Source organism: Ricinus communis, chromosome 9 (assembly GCF_019578655.1).
Source record: "Ricinus communis isolate WT05 ecotype wild-type chromosome 9, ASM1957865v1, whole genome shotgun sequence".
Lineage (NCBI taxonomy): Eukaryota > Viridiplantae > Streptophyta > Magnoliopsida > Malpighiales > Euphorbiaceae > Ricinus > Ricinus communis.
In genome coordinates this window covers 546,200-566,586 of record NC_063264.1, presented here as the reverse complement: position 1 = coordinate 566,586, position 20,387 = coordinate 546,200, and the positions used below count along the sequence as shown (strand labels likewise).

Below are 20,387 nucleotides of genomic sequence, written 5' to 3'. Positions count from 1 at the left end.
CTAATTCTACATTGCCAACCAGCATATGAAACTATGTATTGGAGTGTGCATAGATCCCCACAGAAACTTGAACAAAGAAACACTCCCCTTTTCTCCTGATACGTTTCCAAGCACTGGTTAGAGGAAACACAGCACAAGGAGTAAGTTTCCATAAGATCTGATCCTCCACATGCTCCGGAATCTGCCATTACAAGCTCTCATTTGATCAGCGTACTCATCAAGGGCCTCAAGAATTTGCCAACCTTTGCTATTACACTAATGAGCAACCTTACTATTTATGTGAATATCAGCATCACTTTAAATTAATACTTGGACATCTGTCTAAAATAGCTGCATCATTGGCCAAGGTTCATGCCAAAAACACACAGAAGATATTGACTTAGCTAACCAACTGCAGTCATCATTGGGTTTTTAGTTATATCCCAGAAGATAAGTTGCATAATCTCGTCTTCCACAAGCCCATTTGACCCACAAAATTTCTCAATTATATTACTCAATCGTGCTTGTAGTTGTACTAAAAGGATTTCACCCAAAAGAGAAATAATTCATGAACATTGAGTAGAAACGTCCGGAAGCAGACAAATACATTCTCATTTACAAAAGGATATATAAATATATATAATGCATGCAAGTATGGGTATCGGCCGGACAGAGTGAGTGAGAGCAGGGCGCTGATGCTGCAGCTGCGACACCCAATCTTCTAAAGAAAAAAGGAGCCGTCCTGGCAAGCCTTCATTCTCATATCATCTGTTCAATGCGCCACCAAGAGTGGCTTACACTTTCTCATGTCTAACTGCTTCTGCTTTTGATTAGCTGCTACCTTTCTGTCGTAACATCAAACGCCAAATACACACTCACACCATGGAAACGACCAAGTGCCCTAATAACAAGTTGCTTGCTAGAAAGAACATTACTTTTGTATATTTTTTTCTCATGTAATCAACTGCTTTTCATTTTTCTTCTCATGTTTTTAATTTGTACTATTGATCAAGTACGATCCTTTTAAACTAAATCCCCATGACCCAAAAGAAAATTAGAGAAAAATTAACTCAAAAGTATAGAAACCAAAATCGCCAAGATCTGTACACACCACTCCTGGTTAGGGTGTCCTTTTACAAGCCAACTTTCAGACACAAACTAATCTTCTCTACACAATCTACAAGTAATCACTAATATGTAAAAAAAAAAAAAAAAAAAAGAAGTATTCAGAACGCCCCATCCTTCAAATGCCTTGGTTTAGCTTCCTCCCCTCAACTGCAGCTGATATGGACATCCCAAGGCTTTGGATGACCAAAAGAATTGTGTAATGAAATTCATTTACTTGTGCATATACGAATCACGTTCCATATCTACACCTGATTTCCCCTTCTACTTTCTGTCTTCAAATCTGGAATGTCACTCTTATCATTATCAGAATTCTCCTTTTGAGACTCTGCATCCATAATTGCTGACTGATTCTTTCGGCGTCTTCGATCCTGAAATTTCCATCCAGAAGGCATTTTAAGGTAATCTTATCACCATCTCATAAATTCAAATTCCACATCACACAGCATTCCATAGATGCAAGAATATCCATGTTTGACAAAAAAAACTGTGAAAGAAGGGATTTTTATTTAATTTTTAGTTGTCCAATAAAATCAGCAAGCTACTCTTATATATTTCCCATACTTAAGCTAAAATAGGTTAACTTGGTTTGAACAAAGTGAATTTCAGAACCAAACCTCTCTGGGTATAGTATATGCCTCTGATTCAAGCATTCGAACTGCTTGGCTCATCTTTGGTCTTTTTTCAGCATCTGGATCAACACATCTTAAAGCGGTTAGAAGAGCTCGCTTAAGAGCACTTGTTGATGGTCTTGTCTCAATCATTGGGTCTACAACCTCTTCTGAACGTCTTCTTGCAACCATCATCTTCAACCACTCGACCAAATTTACCTGAAAGATCCACTCAATAGTATCATTTCAACAAAGCCATTGTACATGTTTCACATTCATATATAAGCAGGACACACTACTGCGTGATTAAATAAATGGAGTTTATGAATACCGCAGAGGCATTATTTGTTCCACCAATGCATGGAAAGAGCAACCTAAAGTTTAAAGCATTTAGTCAAGCAAAGCTAATATGATATACCAGATTCAATTAATGAAAACGTGTGAATTGCTGCGCAGCAGAAAGAGGTCTAATCAATTACCTCATTCTCAGGGCGACCATAATCAACTGGATCTCTTCCAGTAATTGCTTCTAATAACACAACTCCAAAGCTATAAACATCACTTTTCTCATTCAGAAGACCAGAATTGGCATATTCAGGAGCAACATAACTGAACCATCATTCAATAAAATGAACATTAGCATATACATAACTGAATAAATATGAAAAGAGAAGATAAAGAAAAAAACCAACAGTGGTTGACTAGCTTCAGTTATGCAATAGACCTCAGACACAACAACCTGATATTAAAATGATTGGAAGAAAAGTACTTACCCAAATGTACCCATGACTCTAGTTGTTATATGACTTTTTCCAGCACCCAGCAATTTGGCCAGACCAAAATCAGATATCTTAGCTTCAAAATTGTTATCAATTAATATGTTGCTTGATTTTATGTCTCGGTGCACCACCTTTGGTTCAATGGCTTCATGCAAATAAGCCAGCCTGAAGCATGTAATCATGATTGAAAATGGATACAAAGCAACATAAGTTCAAAAAACTTAGGCTAATATGGATGAACTTACGCCTTAGCAGTGCCAAGTAGAATTTTCATGCGAGCCTCCCAAGTAAGATAGCCATGCTGGCGCATGCCCCCATGAAGCCATTGCTCTAAATTGCCATTGTTGACATACTCATATACCAACATCCTGAGATTTGTCCAGAAGAATAACAAATGAGTAAATGCAGAACATATAAACATGGTCCCCATAGAAAAAAGTTTCCAGATTGTTCTTTTTTAAACTACCAGTGAAAAGAACAGATTTTTTTTGGAGCTTCAATGATTAGATACATGCAGCCAAGTCAAAACATTTTTCTCTAGAGTTTCATGAGTAAGTAGTCCTTGGAAAAATGAAAGATATTCAACAACTTTTAAAAATCTTGGTCCTAGATGGTAAGTTTTAGAAAACAAATTTAAAGGATATGTGTGTATGCTTTGAGTAGAAGATCCAAGCTATCATCATAACTCCGTTGACTTAAACTCTTCTATAAAGAGGCCCAATCAAAAACTTGCTACTTTTGTTCCTAAATCTAAGAAAGAACATCAAAGGATATCAGACCTCTGGGTCCCTTCAATGCAATACCCCAGAAGTCGAACTAGGTTTTTATGTCGCACATGACCAATGGCCTCTACTTCCACTCTAAAATCTATATCAGCTTGTCCCCTGTAAGAAAATATAGCAAGAAAGAAAAAAGACTGTCAAACAAACTTGTCATATGGAGATGGTCGAAGCAGTACCCTTAAGAGATTAAGATATCATATAGCTTGAAGATAAACATGTATGCAACTTACGGATTGTTAAGGAGCTTCTTGACAGCCACAGGTGTACCATTCATCAGATGGCCCTGATATACAACTCCATATCCACCATCGCCTATGATATTATCCTTGGAAAACCGGTTTGTTGCGACTTGTAGATCTCTGAGGGTAAACCAATGACCCCAACCCAAGTGTGAAAATTCAGGCAGACCAGAAAGGGGTGAAGGGGCAGTCAAGGGATGTGAAGAAGGTCTGTAGGAAGAAGCTGTGCATGTGGCTCCCCCTTCTCCTAATTGAGACCCAACTCCATCTTTGTCAACGTGAGTGAAGGAACCTGACTGGCTGCTATCATCACCATTTTCTAATTGAATCAATACTTTTTCTGATTCTTTGTCACTAAATTTATCATTAAGGCTAAGAAAACCACCATTATTTGCTGAATTTTGATCAATACCAATCTCTTTAATTTCTTCTGAAACCTTGGGTCTTTGACTAACAGGAAGCATGCTGTTTCTCCGAGTTTTCTTTCTGAAAGTGAGCCACAGTGAAACCACCATGATCACCGCACAAACCACTCCTAGACAAATTACAAGTAATACCCACAACTGTATACCAACGTATTGTTTAGTTAGACTTTTCTTAAGATCGGATGCCATTTTCTGCTGATGCCAAATCAAACCTGCAGAGTAGAAAGCAAAAAAGAGAATTGAAAACACAGAAGTCCACATACCCACCAATTCAAAGACTCGCACTTTTTCTATATCTCAAAATAAGATAGTAGCAAATTATATTGCTCAAACTATAATCCAACTCCGAAATCAACATTTAAGCAATTAAAGCCTTTCTAACACCTGATTATGAGTTGTGAAACAAAACCCAGTACCAGAAAAAAGAAGCAGCAAACAACATATGAGAAAATGATGATCCCCGCAAGAAATGGCCCGTGCGGCAGGGATATAGAAAGGGAGAAAATAGAAGGAACACAGACACAATTACATGTAAATATTGAATGAATTGCATAAAGATCATGCTGAAAAAGGGAAAAGAATTAAATGTTGGAAAACGACATTATGAGTAATTCAAAAATATAGAAGAAAGCTCAAAGCAAGCAACAGAAAGTTGGTGAAAACATAATCAAGCGAGAAACCTGAATGTGAAGCGGTGCTTGGTCCTATATCAAGAGAGTCTTGTGCTCTGCAGACAATAAACAGAAAAAGCAAAAACTAAAGTAGAGAAGCGTGTAAAGAGGGAAAACGAAGAAGGGAAAAAAGAAGGGACATTGTGAAGAATGAGGAAAAGGAAGAGGGTGTTTTGGGGTTGGGCTGGGGGTTTATAAAAATTGGGAAAGAAGAAAGGTGGAGTTGTCAGGAGTAGGTGATGAGGAAAGACATGCTTTACATTACATACATATTTTTCTTATTACTGTTTGCTGCTACTATTTATAAATTCGGTGACACGAGAGAGAGAGAGAGAAGCATCATCATCATCATCATCATCAAATCAAATATCATTTTGTATTAGAAGAAGAAGCTTTCCTTGTTGCTTCTTCACTTGTTCTTTTTATTATTTAAGCAAAAACTCAATTAAAGTTATCATTGTGTTTTAAAGAGAATATAAAATGATAATTAATTTATGCTTGTTTTCTTTTGTTTGTTCAGTCAAACACTTGAGGAAAAAAAATTGTCAAAAAAAGAAAAAGGAGATGATGAATTGATGAGAAAGGGAATGGAAAGGAAGATGTATTTGGTAGTGAATTGAACAAAAAAATTAATCAGCAGAGCAGTGAAAGAAATGGAGTGGAGTGGACAGCATAATAACCTGGTTTTGCTTAAATTGGTGGGGAGGATGTCCCACTAACACTTGCAATGGTGGAAGGAATGTAATGGAGAATCAAAAAACAAAAAGGACCTTTGTAAAAATAGAAAATACATTAACAAAATGAGAAGGATGGCAATGTCAAATTTGTTACTGTGTATGTGAAAATAATAATAATAATAATTTATGTTATGTGTTAGGTGTGTTTTACAAGAATTAAACACATTAGAAAAGAAAATTCCTATTACTGATAGAAACGAATGGCACCAAAATAAGTCGGAAATAAATATTTTGAAATGGGTCCATTGCCTCCTCAACCGCATACAATACAAATTCAGATTTCATATTTTAGATTTCCAATCCTCTTTTTTTCCTTTTTTTTTAAGTGACATACTCTTACCCACTGCCCATTTAAGTTCTTTAACATCATATTAAGCCTTCATAATAATAAAATAATTTCTCCAATTTTATTGATAATAAACAATTGTGCATATTTCAAGTCTAATATATATTTTTGTATTTAAAATAATTAAATATGAGATAAAAATAAAAATTGATTAAAATCCAGTTTAAAAATTCTATAGAAAATAGAAGTGATGTCTTCTTTGTTATCAAAATATAAATATGATTAATAGGTCTCGCTAAAATCAAAAGGTAGACTTTACTTACTTTTCCTAAATGTTATAACCGTAGTCATGGAATTTCAGAAGAAAGAAAGAAAGAAGGAAGGAGGAAGAATAATATAGAAAAAAAAAATAGTAATGAAAAGAATAAGAAAGACCAGAGAATAATTTTTCATTTATAATCATAACATAAATACAACCAACTATTTATGCATTACAGAATATAAAATGTCTAATACAAAGATGACAAATATAATGTGCAGTTGTTCTCTCTTTCTAATTGTTATTCTTGAATTTCTTGCTCCAAACTTTGTATTGATTTCTCTCAATTCTGTTGCATAGTTGTCCTATTCTGTAGCACTTTTGCCACCTCATCGTTCTTATGATTGTCTGCTAATTAAGCTATATTAATCAATAATAAGCTGTAGTTTTGATCTTTTGTATGGGCCACAATCATAATATTACCCTCTTGTTGAAGATCTTTCTTGTCCTCAAGGTAGGATTCTAAAAATTGATTGGAAATAAATGACAAGTCTTCCTATGTAGTGTCTAATAGATCTAGGCTAGTCCATTACACCAAAACTTGATGAAATTATTATCTCTTGCGTCGAATGTCGTGATGCTGCAATATAGCTAAAGGAAAAATCTTCACTTGGCCTTGTTGGTCACATAAAGGAAGGTGTGGAGATACTGATGCATTGGGTTTGATAGCTAACTTAAGTAGTTAAACATGGAAGACCGAGTGGATACGTGAGTCATTAGGAAGCTCCAATTTATAAGCTACCGTACCCACCTTCTCAAAGATTGGATATGGACCATAATACTTGGCAGTTAACTTTAATAATTTACGAATAACAACTGATGATTACCTGTATGGTTGTAGCTTGAGATAAACTAAGTCACCTCGTGAAAATTCATGCTCCGTACGATGTTTATCTTCCATTTGCTTCATACGATTATGTGACAAGTACCAGCTGGTCACGAAGGAGGCTGACCATGTGTTGACGTTAAAGTAGGAATTCCTCAATAGTTGGAACCACATAATCTAAGTCTGGAACTTCTGAAAAATGGGAAGGAGAAAACCCGTACAAAGACTGAAATGGAGTAACACCTAAAGAAGAGTGAAAATTGATTTTGTACCACCATTCAGCCAAGCTTAACCATTTATGCCAATTCCCAGGTTTATGAAAACACATATAGCGTAAATATGTCTCCAGGTAGTGGTTAACACGCTCGATTTGACCGTCAGTTTTAGGATAGTATGTTGTGCTCCTATGCAGCTTGGTTCCCAACAATCTGAATAATTCCTGCCAAAAGATATTGATAAAAACCTTATCTTTATCAGAGACAATGTTGGTGGGCATTCCATGTAATCTGAAAATGTTATCAAGGAAGATTTTGACTATTTTTGGTGCAGCATAAGGGTGAGTAAGACTGATAAAATGAGTTGTCTTAGTGAAGCGATCCACCACCACCAAAATTGCATCTTTATTCTCAAATCGTGGTATTAATCAATAAAATCCATGGTTATGTGAGTCCATGTTTGGTGCAGCACCGGAAGAGGCTGTAGTAATCTCGGATATACAATTGATTCATTTTTGCACCTTTGACAAGTATCACATTGTTTAACCCAATCTTCTACACTTTGTTTCATACCACTCCAATAAAAGTGAGCCTTGAGGCGTTGATAAGTGGCATGTATACCCAAATGTCCCCAATAGGTAAGTCATGCATCGTTTGAAGGATTTTGCTACGAAGTTCATGCCTTTGCCCAATGATAATCTTGCCCTTATATCGAATAACTCTCCCATATAGAGAAAATGGTGGCTTAGCATTAGAATTGACTGTAAAACAGTGATAAGCTCTTGAGCCTTAGAATCACCTTCATAAGAATCTGTAATGTCCTTCAACCAATCTGGTACCACTACAAAAGTAATGCCATATGAAGAACCCAAGGAATGCTCTCTCTGAGATAAAGCATCACCGGCCTTGTTATCCATTCCTTTTTTTATAGCTGATAACATAATCCAACCAGAGCAATTTAATTATGCCTTTGTGTCTGCACATAGGTGTGAAGTTTATGCTAGAGAAGGTGTTTTATGCTTTCATGATCAGTCTTAATGATAAATTGAGCATGTTCAAGGTAATACGCCATTTAGTTACAGTAAATACAATGATCACTAACTCCTTCTCGTATATAGATTAGGCTTAGTTCCTTAGGCTAAGAGATTTGCTTATATAGGCAATGGGTCATCGTTGTTGCATGAGGATTGCCCCAATACCCTTATCACTTGCATCTGTCTCCACTTTAAATGGCAATGAAAAATTAACCATAGCCAACACTAGAGCTGTGGTCATGGCTTGCTTAAGGGCTTGAAAAACTTGTTGGGATTTTTTGGACCAGATAAAACAACACTTATGTAACAACTTCGTTAACAGTTTACTCATTAGACCATAGTTTTGAATAAATTTTTTGTAGTAGCCCGTAAGGCCCAACAAACCTCTTAAGGCCTTTAAAGTAGTTAAAGTTGGCCAATAGAGCATGGTTTCTATTTTGGCTGGGTCAGTTTGTACCCCTTTCTCCTGAAATAATATGGCCTAAATACTCTACTTGAGCTTGCCTAAAAACACACTTTGACATCTTTGCATAGAGTTGTTGCTCTCTTAGCAATTGAAACACAATAGACAATTGATGCAGGTGATCTAAAGTTGTTTTACTATAAACCAATATATCATCGAAAAACAGCAAGACAAAATCTCGTAAACAATGAGCAAAAACCCAGTTCATGAGAGCTTGAAAGGTAGCAAGAGTGTTTATGAAGCCAAATGGCATCACTATGAATTCGTAATGCCCAATGATGTGTCTTGAAAGCTATTTTAAAAGCATCATCCTTCTATATTTGGATTTGATGATAGCCTGCTCGTAAATCAATCTTCAAAAAATAATAAGCTTTATGAAGTTCATCAAGTAAATCTTCTATAATAGGAATTGAGAACTTGTCCTTGATGGTTCTGGTATTTAGTTATAGTAAACGTAAAAACACCATAACCCATCTTTCTCTTTAACAAAAAAGTAAATGGGATGTTGTTGTGGTTAATAATTCTCGTTTTAAGCATTTCATTAACTTGTTTTTCAATTTCGGTTTTCTAGAAATGTGGGTGCTGATAGGGTCTGAGGTTGATTAGTTCTGTGTTTGGTTTGAGGGGAATAATATGGTCTTGTAGTCTTGCGGGTGGTAGTTGGGTGGGTGTTTAGAATATATCAGTATATTGGTTCAGAAGGTTATGCAATTAAATTTTGAACTCTAACACTCCATGAGATTGCGAGCACTATAAATCATCACTTTCAACAACAACAGAGAACAAACAGCCCATTAGTTCATTAAAATGCTTAAAGAATTCAGTAAATTTCTTATAGCTCATCAACTCGAGTGAAGCTTCTTCGGTCACTCCTGTCAATTTCACTTGTTTCCCTTCTTTTTGGAAAGATAACTTAGGATGTTGAAAGTCAAAGATTATTAGGCTGTACTATTATATCCAGTCGACCCCCAAAACCATATTATGGCCACTTAGCTTAAGAACCCTCATGTCGGTATAAAACTTGTTTCCTTGCATCTCCCACATCAATTGAAGGCATTTGCCACAACTCTACATATGCTGTCCATTGGCAACTGTTACACTGAAAGATGAGGCCTTCACAATTCTAGCCTTTATATCCTTAGCCACACCATCATCGATAAGACTATGTATGCTGTCACTATCAATAAGAATCACTAATTATTTTATGCCAATGGTACCTTTAATTTTGATTGTATTGGCCGATGCACTTCCATCAACTGCGTGCATAGAAAGCTCCACATCCATGGTTTCCTTTAGTTCATCAACGCGTGAATACTTTTCGCATTCCTCCACATCATCACCTCCCATCATTAATAAGGTTTTATTTTTGCATTGATGGCCAGGAAAGAGTCGTTTACCCAACTATAGTTTTACTTTTTTTTTTTTTAATGAATTGCAAGTTAAGAGGGGATATGATAACTCACGTGCCTTTAAATGTAAATATGAAGCATATAGAGGTAATAAAGGAAAAGAAGAGAGTTTCGTTATTAGAAAGTTTGGATGAAAGAGAAAGTCTTTTTGTAAGTATTAATGCATTTTCATATTTGGAAAGAATTCATTGAAAATCGAAGTGCCATATATCATTAATTAATACTATTTCTTTGAAACATTCAAATACTTCCCTTCCATTGGAAACTAAATAACAATGTATATGTCATCCAACAAATTCTCCACAGAAGAGGATTAGGTCAAGTGAAACCTCCGACCATCATAAATAATTATGTTAGTCAATTAGTTTGGTTCTGCCAATTAATTATCATATTTTATTCCAGAGCTGTTGTTTAATGTATCAATATTGCCGGGGACCTCGCCGGCGGCCTTCTTTTTCTCTCATTCGGTTTGGGCTTAAATGCTCTAGCCCAACACGACGTGCCGTCCAGCCTAACCTAATCAAATCCAACAACCAAGTATCAGACTTTGGATTTCCTCTTTCTTTTTTTTTTTAACATCATAATAATAAATTGGAGCGGAAGCACACAGCATACACTCTCGCTCCCTCTCCCATTTTTCCAAATCAGAATCTCAATTGCTTCAACCCAACTTATTTGTTACTCTCTCTTTCCTTCCTTCCCATTATTACCCTTTCAGATTCCCACTGCTTCTTCAGTTGATCTGCAGGTTAACCTACCTCTTCTTCTTCTTCTTCTTCTTCCTACCTTTCCTTTATCATTAGATCCGATCAGTCTCTCTATCCTTTTTCTTTTAAAACATAGATTTATTCAAACATCTTACTTTCGTTTATTGGTCAACTGAGAGGTCCGTAGGTTTAGTTTTATTATTATTGGATTTGCTTGCCCGCAATGTCGGTGCTCTACTTGGTTTTTTAGTTATATTATATTATCGCATTTTTCTATTTTATTTTTAGCTGCTTTCAGTATTGTTTTCTACTTGTTTTAATCACTGATTTTTGGCTTTCGATTTCGTTTTCAGGTATCGCATTTCCGTCTCCTTATCTAATTTTGTCCTCAGGGACTGGGACTCAGCTGTGGCATACGTCTCTACTGGAGAAGCTTATTAAACTCGGTCCGTTTGGATTTAGATTAATACCATTGAAACTTGTGTGCTCTGTTTTATGAAGACATTGATACAGTATCTATAGCAAGGCTTTTGGTGTGTGTAAACAACAGCCAAAATGATCATCAACAAGCCTCTCGTTTTGACTTATCTCTACCTTTTGATCTACATTCTGCTCTCTTCCACCGTAATCTTGTATAACAAGGTCATTCTCTCACCTCGCCTTTCATTTTCTTTATTTCTTTTTTATATTGTCAATCTCTTGAGGTTCTCTAGTTTGTACTTGTAGTGATTTTGTGCATCAGCCATGAAACTGAATATGGTTGTATTGTTTGAGAATTCCTTCAATGTTGAGTCTCAAGCCTTCAATAGAAGCTAGGGAAGCTCTTTGTATAATCAGCCACTCGCTGATTCTTGATAGGAATTTAGGCTACTCATTTTTAATCTTACGATCAGTTGTTTGTTTCTTCACTACCTGACCCGCACCAGGAATTGGGTTCCTGCTTAAGTAAGACAGCAATTAATCTAGATTTTGTATTTCTTTAAATTTCCCCCCTTTTTTTTTAATGCAATCGTGTACTTTTCTGTGTGGTATGATGATTCGTATGGTGTTTAAGCTGTAACTTCTATGTTTAATTTTATATTGAACTGCTTCTTCACACTTGTCTTTTTAAATTTTGTTGCAGTGGGTCCTTTCACCAAAATATTTCAACTTTCCTTTACCCATCACTCTCACAATGATCCATATGGCGTTTTCAGGGGTAGTCGCCTTTTTTCTTGTTCGTGTATTCAAGGTTTGGCTTCTCTCATAATCTCAATACCTTGACTCATTCCTTTTATCACATGATGGTTTTTGCTCCAAGATATTTTCTATCAACTCGATTCATTTATAATCAAGGGAATCTCTTCCTTATCAAAGTACCTAGTTAAACTTCTCTTATGGTTTTTAGTGCTCCTACCTGTAGGATTTGAATCTTTTAAATGCAACAGTATGTTATTGTAATTAGTCGAATTTGTCTTAACAAAGTTCAGGGTGTCATGGTTTTGTCTTACAAAGTTCAGGTATTATAGTTCTTATTCCTCCATGAAATAACTAATGACTTTTAACAAATCAACAATATAACGCATGGCATTTGTTCTTGTTGTACTTTTTAGTAATGTGGAGATGAAAGCACTCTTTCCTATTTTCTTAACTTTTTCCTACATCAATGTTTTGAGAATAAATATCTACCGGATGTACTTGGTTGCTATAAAATGTGTTCCATTTAGCTATATATGCCGTTAAATTTTTGACATGGCTTGGAGGGTTACAGTACTGTCATATTGGACTCTGTCTGCAACCCGTGCTGCAAATGTACTGTTATATCTATGATGAACAATACTCCGCTGCCTGACCAAAGTAAAGTATTGAAAGCTATGTGCTTGCTCTATAGACTTTCTTTTGCTGTTCTTTATGTCTGTATACTGAAGTTTATGTTGTGCCTTCCCCCTTCCTTTTCATGAACAGGTCGTTGCACCAGTGAAGATGACTTTTGAAATGCAAGTGATGTCGTTTTTCCCCTTAAAAACGTTTGTTATTCTTATTTTGTTGTAACTTTCATTTGTTCAATTGCTCTTTCTTGAAACTCTTATCTTGTTGTTACAGATATGCAACATGTGTAGTACCAATAAGTGCCTTCTTTGCTGCAAGTCTTTGGTAAGAACTTAAACGTGGTAGAACTGGACTTTCTCTTATTGAAATTGGGAGAGGAGTGCTATAAAAAGTGCGTGTTTCTGATATCAGAATAATGGGTTCTACTGTGTCTTATTAGTTTCAACGATCTAGTATGTTAAATGAGGAAGCAACAAAGTGCTGAATGCCTTTATGAAGATAAGAGTAATTCTATTTGTTTAGGCAGTTATTCTACATGGTTTAGGCAGTTATTCTATATGGTTTAGGCAGATAGGTTATTGCTTTCCTGTCAGTCTTATGACAGCTTTGTGCTTCATGTGTCTGCATATATGAACAGGTGGACAGTAAGTGGTTCATAATGGTTTGTCTGGAGTTGGACCAAGCTTGGGCATTTCTCAGTTGTGATGACAGCCTTTGTCTAACATAATCCACAGGCTCCTGCCTTTTGCAAATACCTTCCTTTTCTTATAATGGGCTTTATGGAATTTGTAATCCATTGCCATGTAGTTTTGTCCATTGGAGAAAATGTGTGTGAAATTTGCAAAGGCATTCCTTTGGCACATGAAAGTGATTATTATTTGGTTTGGTTGTGGTGCTTTTTGCTTGTAATCACCTTTTCACTGTGGTCATTTTGGGGAATGTGAGGATAGCTATTCCATGAACAGTGGGTTGACTATTTGTTACTTATTTGTGGAATAGCTATCTTAGACCCATTCCACGTTGTATAGCTATCCTAGTCCCGTACAGTCCTATGAACCAAAGAAAGCATGTATATTTTGTTATTCATGAGTCAAAACCACATCAAATTGGCATTTTTATGATTTTAAATTACTTGTCTTTACAGGTTTGGTAACACTGCTTATTTGTACATTTCGGTGGCCTTCATCCAGATGCTTAAAGCTTTGAGTATGTTGATACAAAGGCAGAACAGTTTTCATTTTGTGATTCACTTCTTTAATATGCCAAGTAGGTACTTATAATTATTGAATTGGGATCTTGCAGTGCCAGTGGCGACTTTTATCATGGCTGTTATGTGTGGCACTGACAAAGCAAGATGTGATGTATTCTTAAACATGCTGCTGGTCAGTGTTGGAGTTGTCATCTCCTCATATGGGGAAATTCATTTTAATGTTGTTGGCACAGTTTACCAAGTCACTGGAATCTTTGCAGAAGCACTTAGGCTGGTTTTAACCCAAGTTCTTCTTCAGAAAAAAGGCTTGACCCTAAATCCTGTTACCAGCTTATATTACATAGCTCCATGCAGGTAATTTGCAATCGTTATTTTGTGATGTTTGTGGGTGATTAATTTCTGGGCATCATATTTGTTATACCAAGAGTTTACCCTCATCTCAAACCCTTTTTTTTTTTTTTTTCTCTTCTCTGTGCAGCTTTGTCTTTTTGTTTGTGCCTTGGTATTTATTGGAGAAGTCTGAGATGGAAGTTTCACAGATTCAGTTCAATTTCTGGATCTTCTTCTCCAATGCTCTTTCTGCACTGGCCTTGAACTTCTCAATATTTTTAGTGATTGGTAGAACTGGAGCAGTTACCATAAGGGTTGCTGGTGTTCTAAAAGACTGGATACTGATAGCCCTATCGACTATTATATTTCCAGAGTCCACAATAACGGGGCTAAATATAACTGGCTATGCAATTGGTATTTCTCTATTCATTTGGAACTTTAGAAGTTTTTCATCAGATTCCGGAAGTTTGATTTTAACTTCACTTCTTCTCTTCTTTCAGCGCTTTGTGGTGTTGTTATGTACAATTACTTGAAGGTTAAGGATGTACGTGCCTCTCAGCTGCCTGAAACTATTCCAGAAAGAATTACAAAGGTTAATCTTCTTGTTAGTTATTGATGTTTGAAACTTGCTTTGTTAATACTTCTCATAATTAGATGACTCTCTTGTAAGGTGTTCGTTAATTGACTCGTCTGAAAACTCCATAAAGGAAATATCAATGAGTTTAAGTTGGTAGTCTAGTAAAATTGCAATCATGCAATTGGACAATCGCCACCTTGCTCATTAAAATTCCAAACAACGTGCTGTAGCTGGTTTCATTGTGAAATGTGCCCCCATTTACCATTGCATCTTCTATTGACAATTATGACAACTGTATTGGTTATGACAGGATTGGAAGTTGGAGAAGAAGTCATCTGATATATTCACTCCTACCAACAACAGTGATAACAATGGAGTTGGTGGAGGTGGTATTTCTTCTGACTTAAAGGTTGACGAAGAAGCTCCTCTAATATCATCAAGGCTGTCGCACATCGGTCGTTCACAACTAAGCAACCATGCTGCATGATTTTTGGATGTCCAGTAAAAGATGTGGAACATTTTTATATCTTGAAAGAGAGAAGAAGCAAAACAGCAAAAGGAAGCCAGTTATAGCACGGTGTGCATCCTCATAACATCCAGAGATATATATATATATATATATATTTTTTTTTTCGATTACTTGTTGTCTCCTCCATTACACTATCATCTCCACCATGCAAAAGTGAATGGGCAAGTAAATTGTAACTATATATAGTACACGGACGCATCATTTTCTTGTTATAGTTGCAGATGGTAGCTTAGGACCCAATTTCTGGGTGAACAAGCTCACCTTGATGTAATCATTTGGATACTGTCTTTTTTTGGCTAGTCTATGACTATAGGTCTTTTGTCCAGCTGAACTAGAGTCGGATGTTGGGAGCAGCGGTTCATAACTTTGTTATTTTTCTTTTGCAATTAAAATTGCTCAATCTTAAGCGTTGGATTATTCGCTTCCATTTTAATTTATACATTAGATGTGCTCATGGTTCTTGCCCCACTCTTCCCAAGAGACTACCCTGCTTCAATGACCAAGTCTCTTTTATGGTTGTGTACTGTTATTTCAGCATATACATCTGTTTGCAAAATTGATCAATGTAGAGAAGCAGAAGGCCCTAAAACTATTCTGCCATACTTTAGCCATGCTTTTGCAATTGCTAATAAGACCTTACCTTGTATTGATGAATGCCACCCGGAACTTGCAAGACAGGTTGAGCTTTCAATCATCTATCATAGTTTAATTTCGCCAGCCAAACGGTCTGGCACAATAATAAGTTTTTTTTGGGCAAATGAGAATAAAATTAAAGAGAAGATAATTTCAATTTGACCAATCTAATGCCTCCACATGAACCTTAGATTATAGCACATCACTAGCAAATGAGAGTTCTGCGCATACATAAATTTCAAAGTGTGTAATAATCCCATAATAGGTAATGTACAGACTTTGGTTTCACATTTCACATCACAGTATATTATTACTACACTTTGTAGCTTTCCTCCTTAACACAGCAAGTCCAAAACATGCAATAGGTTTACACAAAGAACCATGGCATAACATTCAAATCAATGCAAAAAGCCTTCACATATGATTTACACAGATGATCACAAACGGGATATGCACATCTCAGGTGAGAAATGAATTGGAAAAAATAAAAAAAAAAAAAGAGGGAGAGATAGAAAACAAGGCCCGCAAGTAGCAATCTTCCCACTACTCCACAGAAAATCATAAAAATTTAGTGGGACAAACTACTTTCTCTTTGAAATGATATCCTATGCAACATGTTCCACATCCCTTAGATACAATAGCCTTCTTGAGGGGGCTGGAGGTGCCAATCCAGGAATGTCCCTTATATCTTTGTTGTTAGGGTTGACTATCTGGAGACAGTAACAAGAATGCAATTAGATAATATAACTTGTGCAGACATCACATTCCCAAAACGCAGTTAGACAAAGGCAAAAATTTGTAAATTGTATTGTGTCCACTGCCTTAAGTCATCTACCATCCTCGGGCAAATCGTAAGTCATCTACCACTGAACTCAAGTCTTCTATAATCCTTCATTTGCTCAATAGCTTCTATGATCCACCGCCAACAAGCACCATTAAGGTTTCTTCAGCATAAAAAATGACACTCCACCTTTTCTACAATCATTTATATGCTTGGACGCTTTACAGTTATTAACAACTTCAATACGAGCAAAACTTTTGCAAATGCTTGTACCTTCCACTGCTTGCAGCTAATTATTCCTGCACTTCTTTCATTTCATAATGCACAGCAGTCATACACACCCTTCCCCACCCACTTGCCCACCCAAAAGAGGATGTACAAATTTCAATGACATTCATTTAGTTTTCCATATTAAAGATATTACTGAAGAATAACTTTGGAAGAACTGTTAGAATTTGGTCCAGCAAGTCACAAGTCAAGGAAAAACTAAAGGCCTAAAAAACCTTAATATATGAAGTGAAGAGGATACCTTCACAACGATAATGGCTATAACACCACAGACAACGAGGAATAGAAATAGCATTATACATTTATCAGTGGCCACCTGAAGAAAAAGCCCAAAGAAAGAGAGGCTAGTGATGAATAAAATAAGAAGAAGAAAAAAAAAAGAAGCAGCAGCCTTGAGAGGACGTGGAAAAATCAACTAACCTGCCTCCCAATTTCCTTCACTAGCTGTGAGGCCTTCTTAATTGAGAACTGAATTGTATCCAGCTCATTAACAATGCGTCCCATTTGTTCAGTCTGTCATTTTGGATTAGCACACAGAATCCTACATTTATGAGGGAGAAAAGGGACGAGGCAACTAAGAAACACCAATGACTGATGGATGATACTTACTTGGCCTTTCAAGCTAACAGCAGTTTGAGTTCCCACTTCGATTGTTTGTTGAACAACCTAAGGACCAATTCTTCAGAACAAAATATAGATAGAAGGAATATTTAAAGAAAACATGTCCATGAAGCTATTTACCTTATTAGAGCGTTCAATAGCTTGATCTGTCTCGTCCATTGTCTTCATGCCAGCATCAATAAGCTCTTGATTTGACATTTCTATATAGAAGGAACATAGCATCATAAGGCTGATCTGACTGATCTGACTTTTTTTCTTTTGTTTATGAAATCAAGTACAAAAATTAGCATAAATGTGCTAGAATATAAGATGGATATATTCTTCATGACATTTTATCCTTATTTATCCATTTGAAGTTGGTGCAAACTTTTTGTATATAAACTGTTGAATTATAGTTTTGTTTGAGGTGTTCTGTGAGTAAGGGGCAACAAATTTAGGATTTTTCTAAAAGTCTTTTTGTAGCTGACTAAAGTGTGTATAACTCTCTTTCAAACATAATACCTTCCACTCATGCCTGACATTGATTATAGCTTTGGTCAAGAATCTTAACTACAAAAATACAAGTCTAAGAATTGGGCAGAGATAAGGTCGGCGTACGCAGGCAATCAAAATAATAGCTAAGTGGTTGACAGAAAACAAGTTAATCAGCTTGATGTGTTAGTAGCCTTACCACACCAACTAAACAATGTACAGAAACTGAATGCAATTGCAGAGGGAGCAAAAACACAGTTTTACCTGATGCCAATTGAACATTTTCTTCGGCTAAAGGTTCACTGGCCCCAGGTCCCACATCAAAAAGTTCAATTTTCTTGTTACCAAGGGTATTCATATAGCTGCAGTCCCACCATATAGAGTCAGGAATATGAAGTTCAAAAGCAGCCATAAGACATCATAAGCCCAATAAATTTCTCTTTCCTTCTCATTTTTGAAAAGTAAGCCAATTCAATATTGTGAATTAAATTCAAAATCGTACAAGTTTGTTACACTTCTGTAACTAAATTCAAAATCATCCTACACTAGTAAGAGCCAAATTCTTATATATATATAAAAAAGAGTGCTTCCTTCAAATGAAATCATTGGCATCATCATAGGACACAATTGCATTCTATATAAAATCAACATCCAACTAGGGACCTCCAATTGTTGGACTTACGTTTTCCTCAATGCCACATAGGAATTCAGGTCTTTTATCTGCACAAGATAAAGGAGAGGAATTGAATTTACAAAATATAAATGCAGAAACGGAAAAGTAAAATAATGTGATTAGAGAGAAAAATAAGGAGTGAAATAAGTGACCATGGATTGCTTCTCATCGTTGAGTTGCTTATTAACTTCAGGAGGATTTTTGCTCTCCTCATCTTTAATTTCACGATCAAACTCTTTAATCAATCTGATGGAGTTAATTGAATAAAAAAAAAGTACTGAGAAGAAAACTATAGAAAGCAAGAAATGTAGGAGATATGAAAGGAAAAGAAAAAAAAAAAAAGAGGAAGAAGAAGAAGCAAGGGATAAGAACCTTTTACACTCCCTCATTTTGGCAGTGAGTTCCTCAAGCTGCTTAGTTTGTCTGTTGGAATCTTTGATTTTATCCAGCCTCTGAAACCCATTTCTGAAGATATTGATCGAGCAGAGTTAGGGTAAAATACTGATCGAGGATACACGGCAAGTAATAAGGCGAAAAAAGAAGAAGAAAAGAGGCAGGTGAAAGATCTGGAGAAGTAAGAAAAAGAAAAAAAGAAAACATACGAAAGAGCTCGAAGATTGTCCTTAATTTCACCATGGATCTGCTCCAACTGGGGGCTCATCTGCAAGTCGGCAGCCATATCTGTTGGAGTTGGAAGTATTGCTGCTGAGATAAGGCAACGGATCTGGTTTCGTGAATCTGTAGTTCAAAACTCCATCATAGTTTTCTTTCAAAAGATATGCGATGATTGGGAGAAATCGGAGAGGGAACCCTAAGCAAAGAAAAGGTTGTAATAGAAAAGAGTTACAGAAGCAAAAAGAAAGTGAGAGAAATTGGGGGGAAATATAATTAGAAATAATTCAGAGAGAAAAGCTGGAAAAAGAGAAAGAACCGCTGTCTGTCTGGTAACACATACATACCTTCTTCATCATTATATTATTATTATTACTTTGTTGTTAACAAACAGTAACAGTTGCTTACTCCGATTTTAATTTTTTTTATTTTTATATGAAAAGAAAAAAAGAAATTCTTTTTGGTCATCGAATGTCTGAAAAAGGAGCCCTTAGAGCAAAGAGATTCTTTTTGGACTATTTTCCTACCTTTTCTTCTTCTTCTTCTTCTTTTAAATAATAATTGGTACGTTTTTCTAATTTACTAAAAAGAATTTCTTTTTTCTTTTCATATAAAAAAATAGCAGCAAAGCTCGTCATGCTTATGCTAAAATGGAAGTTCTACAAATACATGAAATTCTTTTCTTGCCATCTAAATTTCAATACCCATAGAAATCATATTACTTAATTATGCCTCATTTTTTGTTTCTTTATCTAACCAATGCATATAAATTATAAGGGCAAGAATGCACCTTTTTCTAAAAAAGAAAAGGGTTATTGGGATGATAATGAGTGAAACTTGAAAGATGAAGTTGGAAATGAAGTTAGAATATGGATCCTTCCTTCTTTACCATCAGGCAATTCCTTTTGCTGGTGTTGTTGAATACCGGGTGTAAACAGTGTTCCGTGTTCTATAATTGGTTGGTGGTTTTTAGGTTTAAGGTACATTGGTTTTATATTTGTAGAAAGAAAGAAGAAGTGGCATTTGGCTGTTATTGTAGAAGGAGAGAAGTAGTTAAGAAATGGGTGCTTTTTCTTTTTAGAATTGGAGCAAGCGGTAGGGAAATTGAAGGCAATGATATCTATGGTAGAAAATAAAGACCTCTTGTGCGCAACTGCGACTGCAACTGCAACTGGAACACATGCAAGTGAATTTGTGACTCACGCCCAAACCGCTCTTCTTTTGTCTGTTTCTCGCGCTGACGGTT

General features: G+C 36.0%; 3 protein-coding genes across 7 annotated transcripts; 1 reads left to right on the top strand and 2 right to left on the bottom strand.

Moving 5' to 3' along the window:
- Positions 1 to 1,033: 1,033 nt before the first annotated feature.
- Positions 1,034 to 5,009, bottom strand: LOC8261342 (probable receptor-like protein kinase At5g18500). The gene is made up of 8 exons (XM_015719229.3): positions 4,621 to 5,009; positions 3,507 to 4,152; positions 3,274 to 3,378; positions 2,740 to 2,862; positions 2,489 to 2,659; positions 2,195 to 2,324; positions 1,722 to 1,934; positions 1,034 to 1,475 (listed from the first exon to the last, which is right to left on the bottom strand). The coding sequence occupies exons 2-8, from the start codon at positions 4,127 to 4,129 to the stop codon at positions 1,350 to 1,352; spliced, it is 1,491 nt and encodes a 496-aa protein (XP_015574715.1). The 5' UTR covers positions 4,130 to 4,152; positions 4,621 to 5,009; the 3' UTR covers positions 1,034 to 1,349.
- Positions 5,010 to 10,327: 5,318 nt separating this feature from the next.
- Positions 10,328 to 15,479, top strand: LOC8261343 (probable sugar phosphate/phosphate translocator At3g17430). Of its 3 annotated transcripts, none has more exons than XM_015719230.3 (10): positions 10,328 to 10,648; positions 10,961 to 11,249; positions 11,731 to 11,838; positions 12,552 to 12,583; positions 12,690 to 12,740; positions 13,561 to 13,622; positions 13,719 to 13,980; positions 14,105 to 14,370; positions 14,457 to 14,548; positions 14,844 to 15,479. In XM_015719230.3, the coding sequence occupies exons 2-10, from the start codon at positions 11,163 to 11,165 to the stop codon at positions 15,018 to 15,020; spliced, it is 1,137 nt and encodes a 378-aa protein (XP_015574716.1). In that variant the 5' UTR covers positions 10,328 to 10,648; positions 10,961 to 11,162; the 3' UTR covers positions 15,021 to 15,479. The 3 variants fall into 3 exon arrangements, with proteins under 3 accessions (XP_015574716.1, XP_002519318.2, XP_048235310.1); XM_002519272.4 differs by having other exon boundaries at positions 10,328 to 10,786; XM_048379353.1 differs by lacking the exons at positions 10,328 to 10,648; positions 10,961 to 11,249 and adding an exon at positions 12,358 to 12,443.
- A 582-nt stretch (positions 15,480 to 16,061) lies between these two features.
- On the bottom strand, positions 16,062 to 20,257 carry LOC8261344 (novel plant SNARE 13). 3 transcript variants are annotated; one of them, XM_015719250.3, is made up of 11 exons: positions 19,932 to 20,257; positions 19,132 to 19,340; positions 18,902 to 18,994; positions 18,682 to 18,775; positions 18,539 to 18,576; positions 18,121 to 18,218; positions 17,506 to 17,585; positions 17,374 to 17,430; positions 17,185 to 17,277; positions 17,006 to 17,080; positions 16,062 to 16,405 (listed from the first exon to the last, which is right to left on the bottom strand). In XM_015719250.3, the coding sequence occupies exons 2-11, from the start codon at positions 19,206 to 19,208 to the stop codon at positions 16,301 to 16,303; spliced, it is 810 nt and encodes a 269-aa protein (XP_015574736.1). In that variant the 5' UTR covers positions 19,209 to 19,340; positions 19,932 to 20,257; the 3' UTR covers positions 16,062 to 16,300. The 3 variants fall into 3 exon arrangements, with proteins under 3 accessions (XP_015574736.1, XP_002519319.1, XP_025013114.1); XM_002519273.4 differs by lacking the exon at positions 19,932 to 20,257 and adding an exon at positions 19,489 to 19,641; XM_025157346.2 differs by lacking the exon at positions 19,932 to 20,257 and having other exon boundaries at positions 19,132 to 19,471.
- Positions 20,258 to 20,387: the final 130 nt, after the last annotated feature.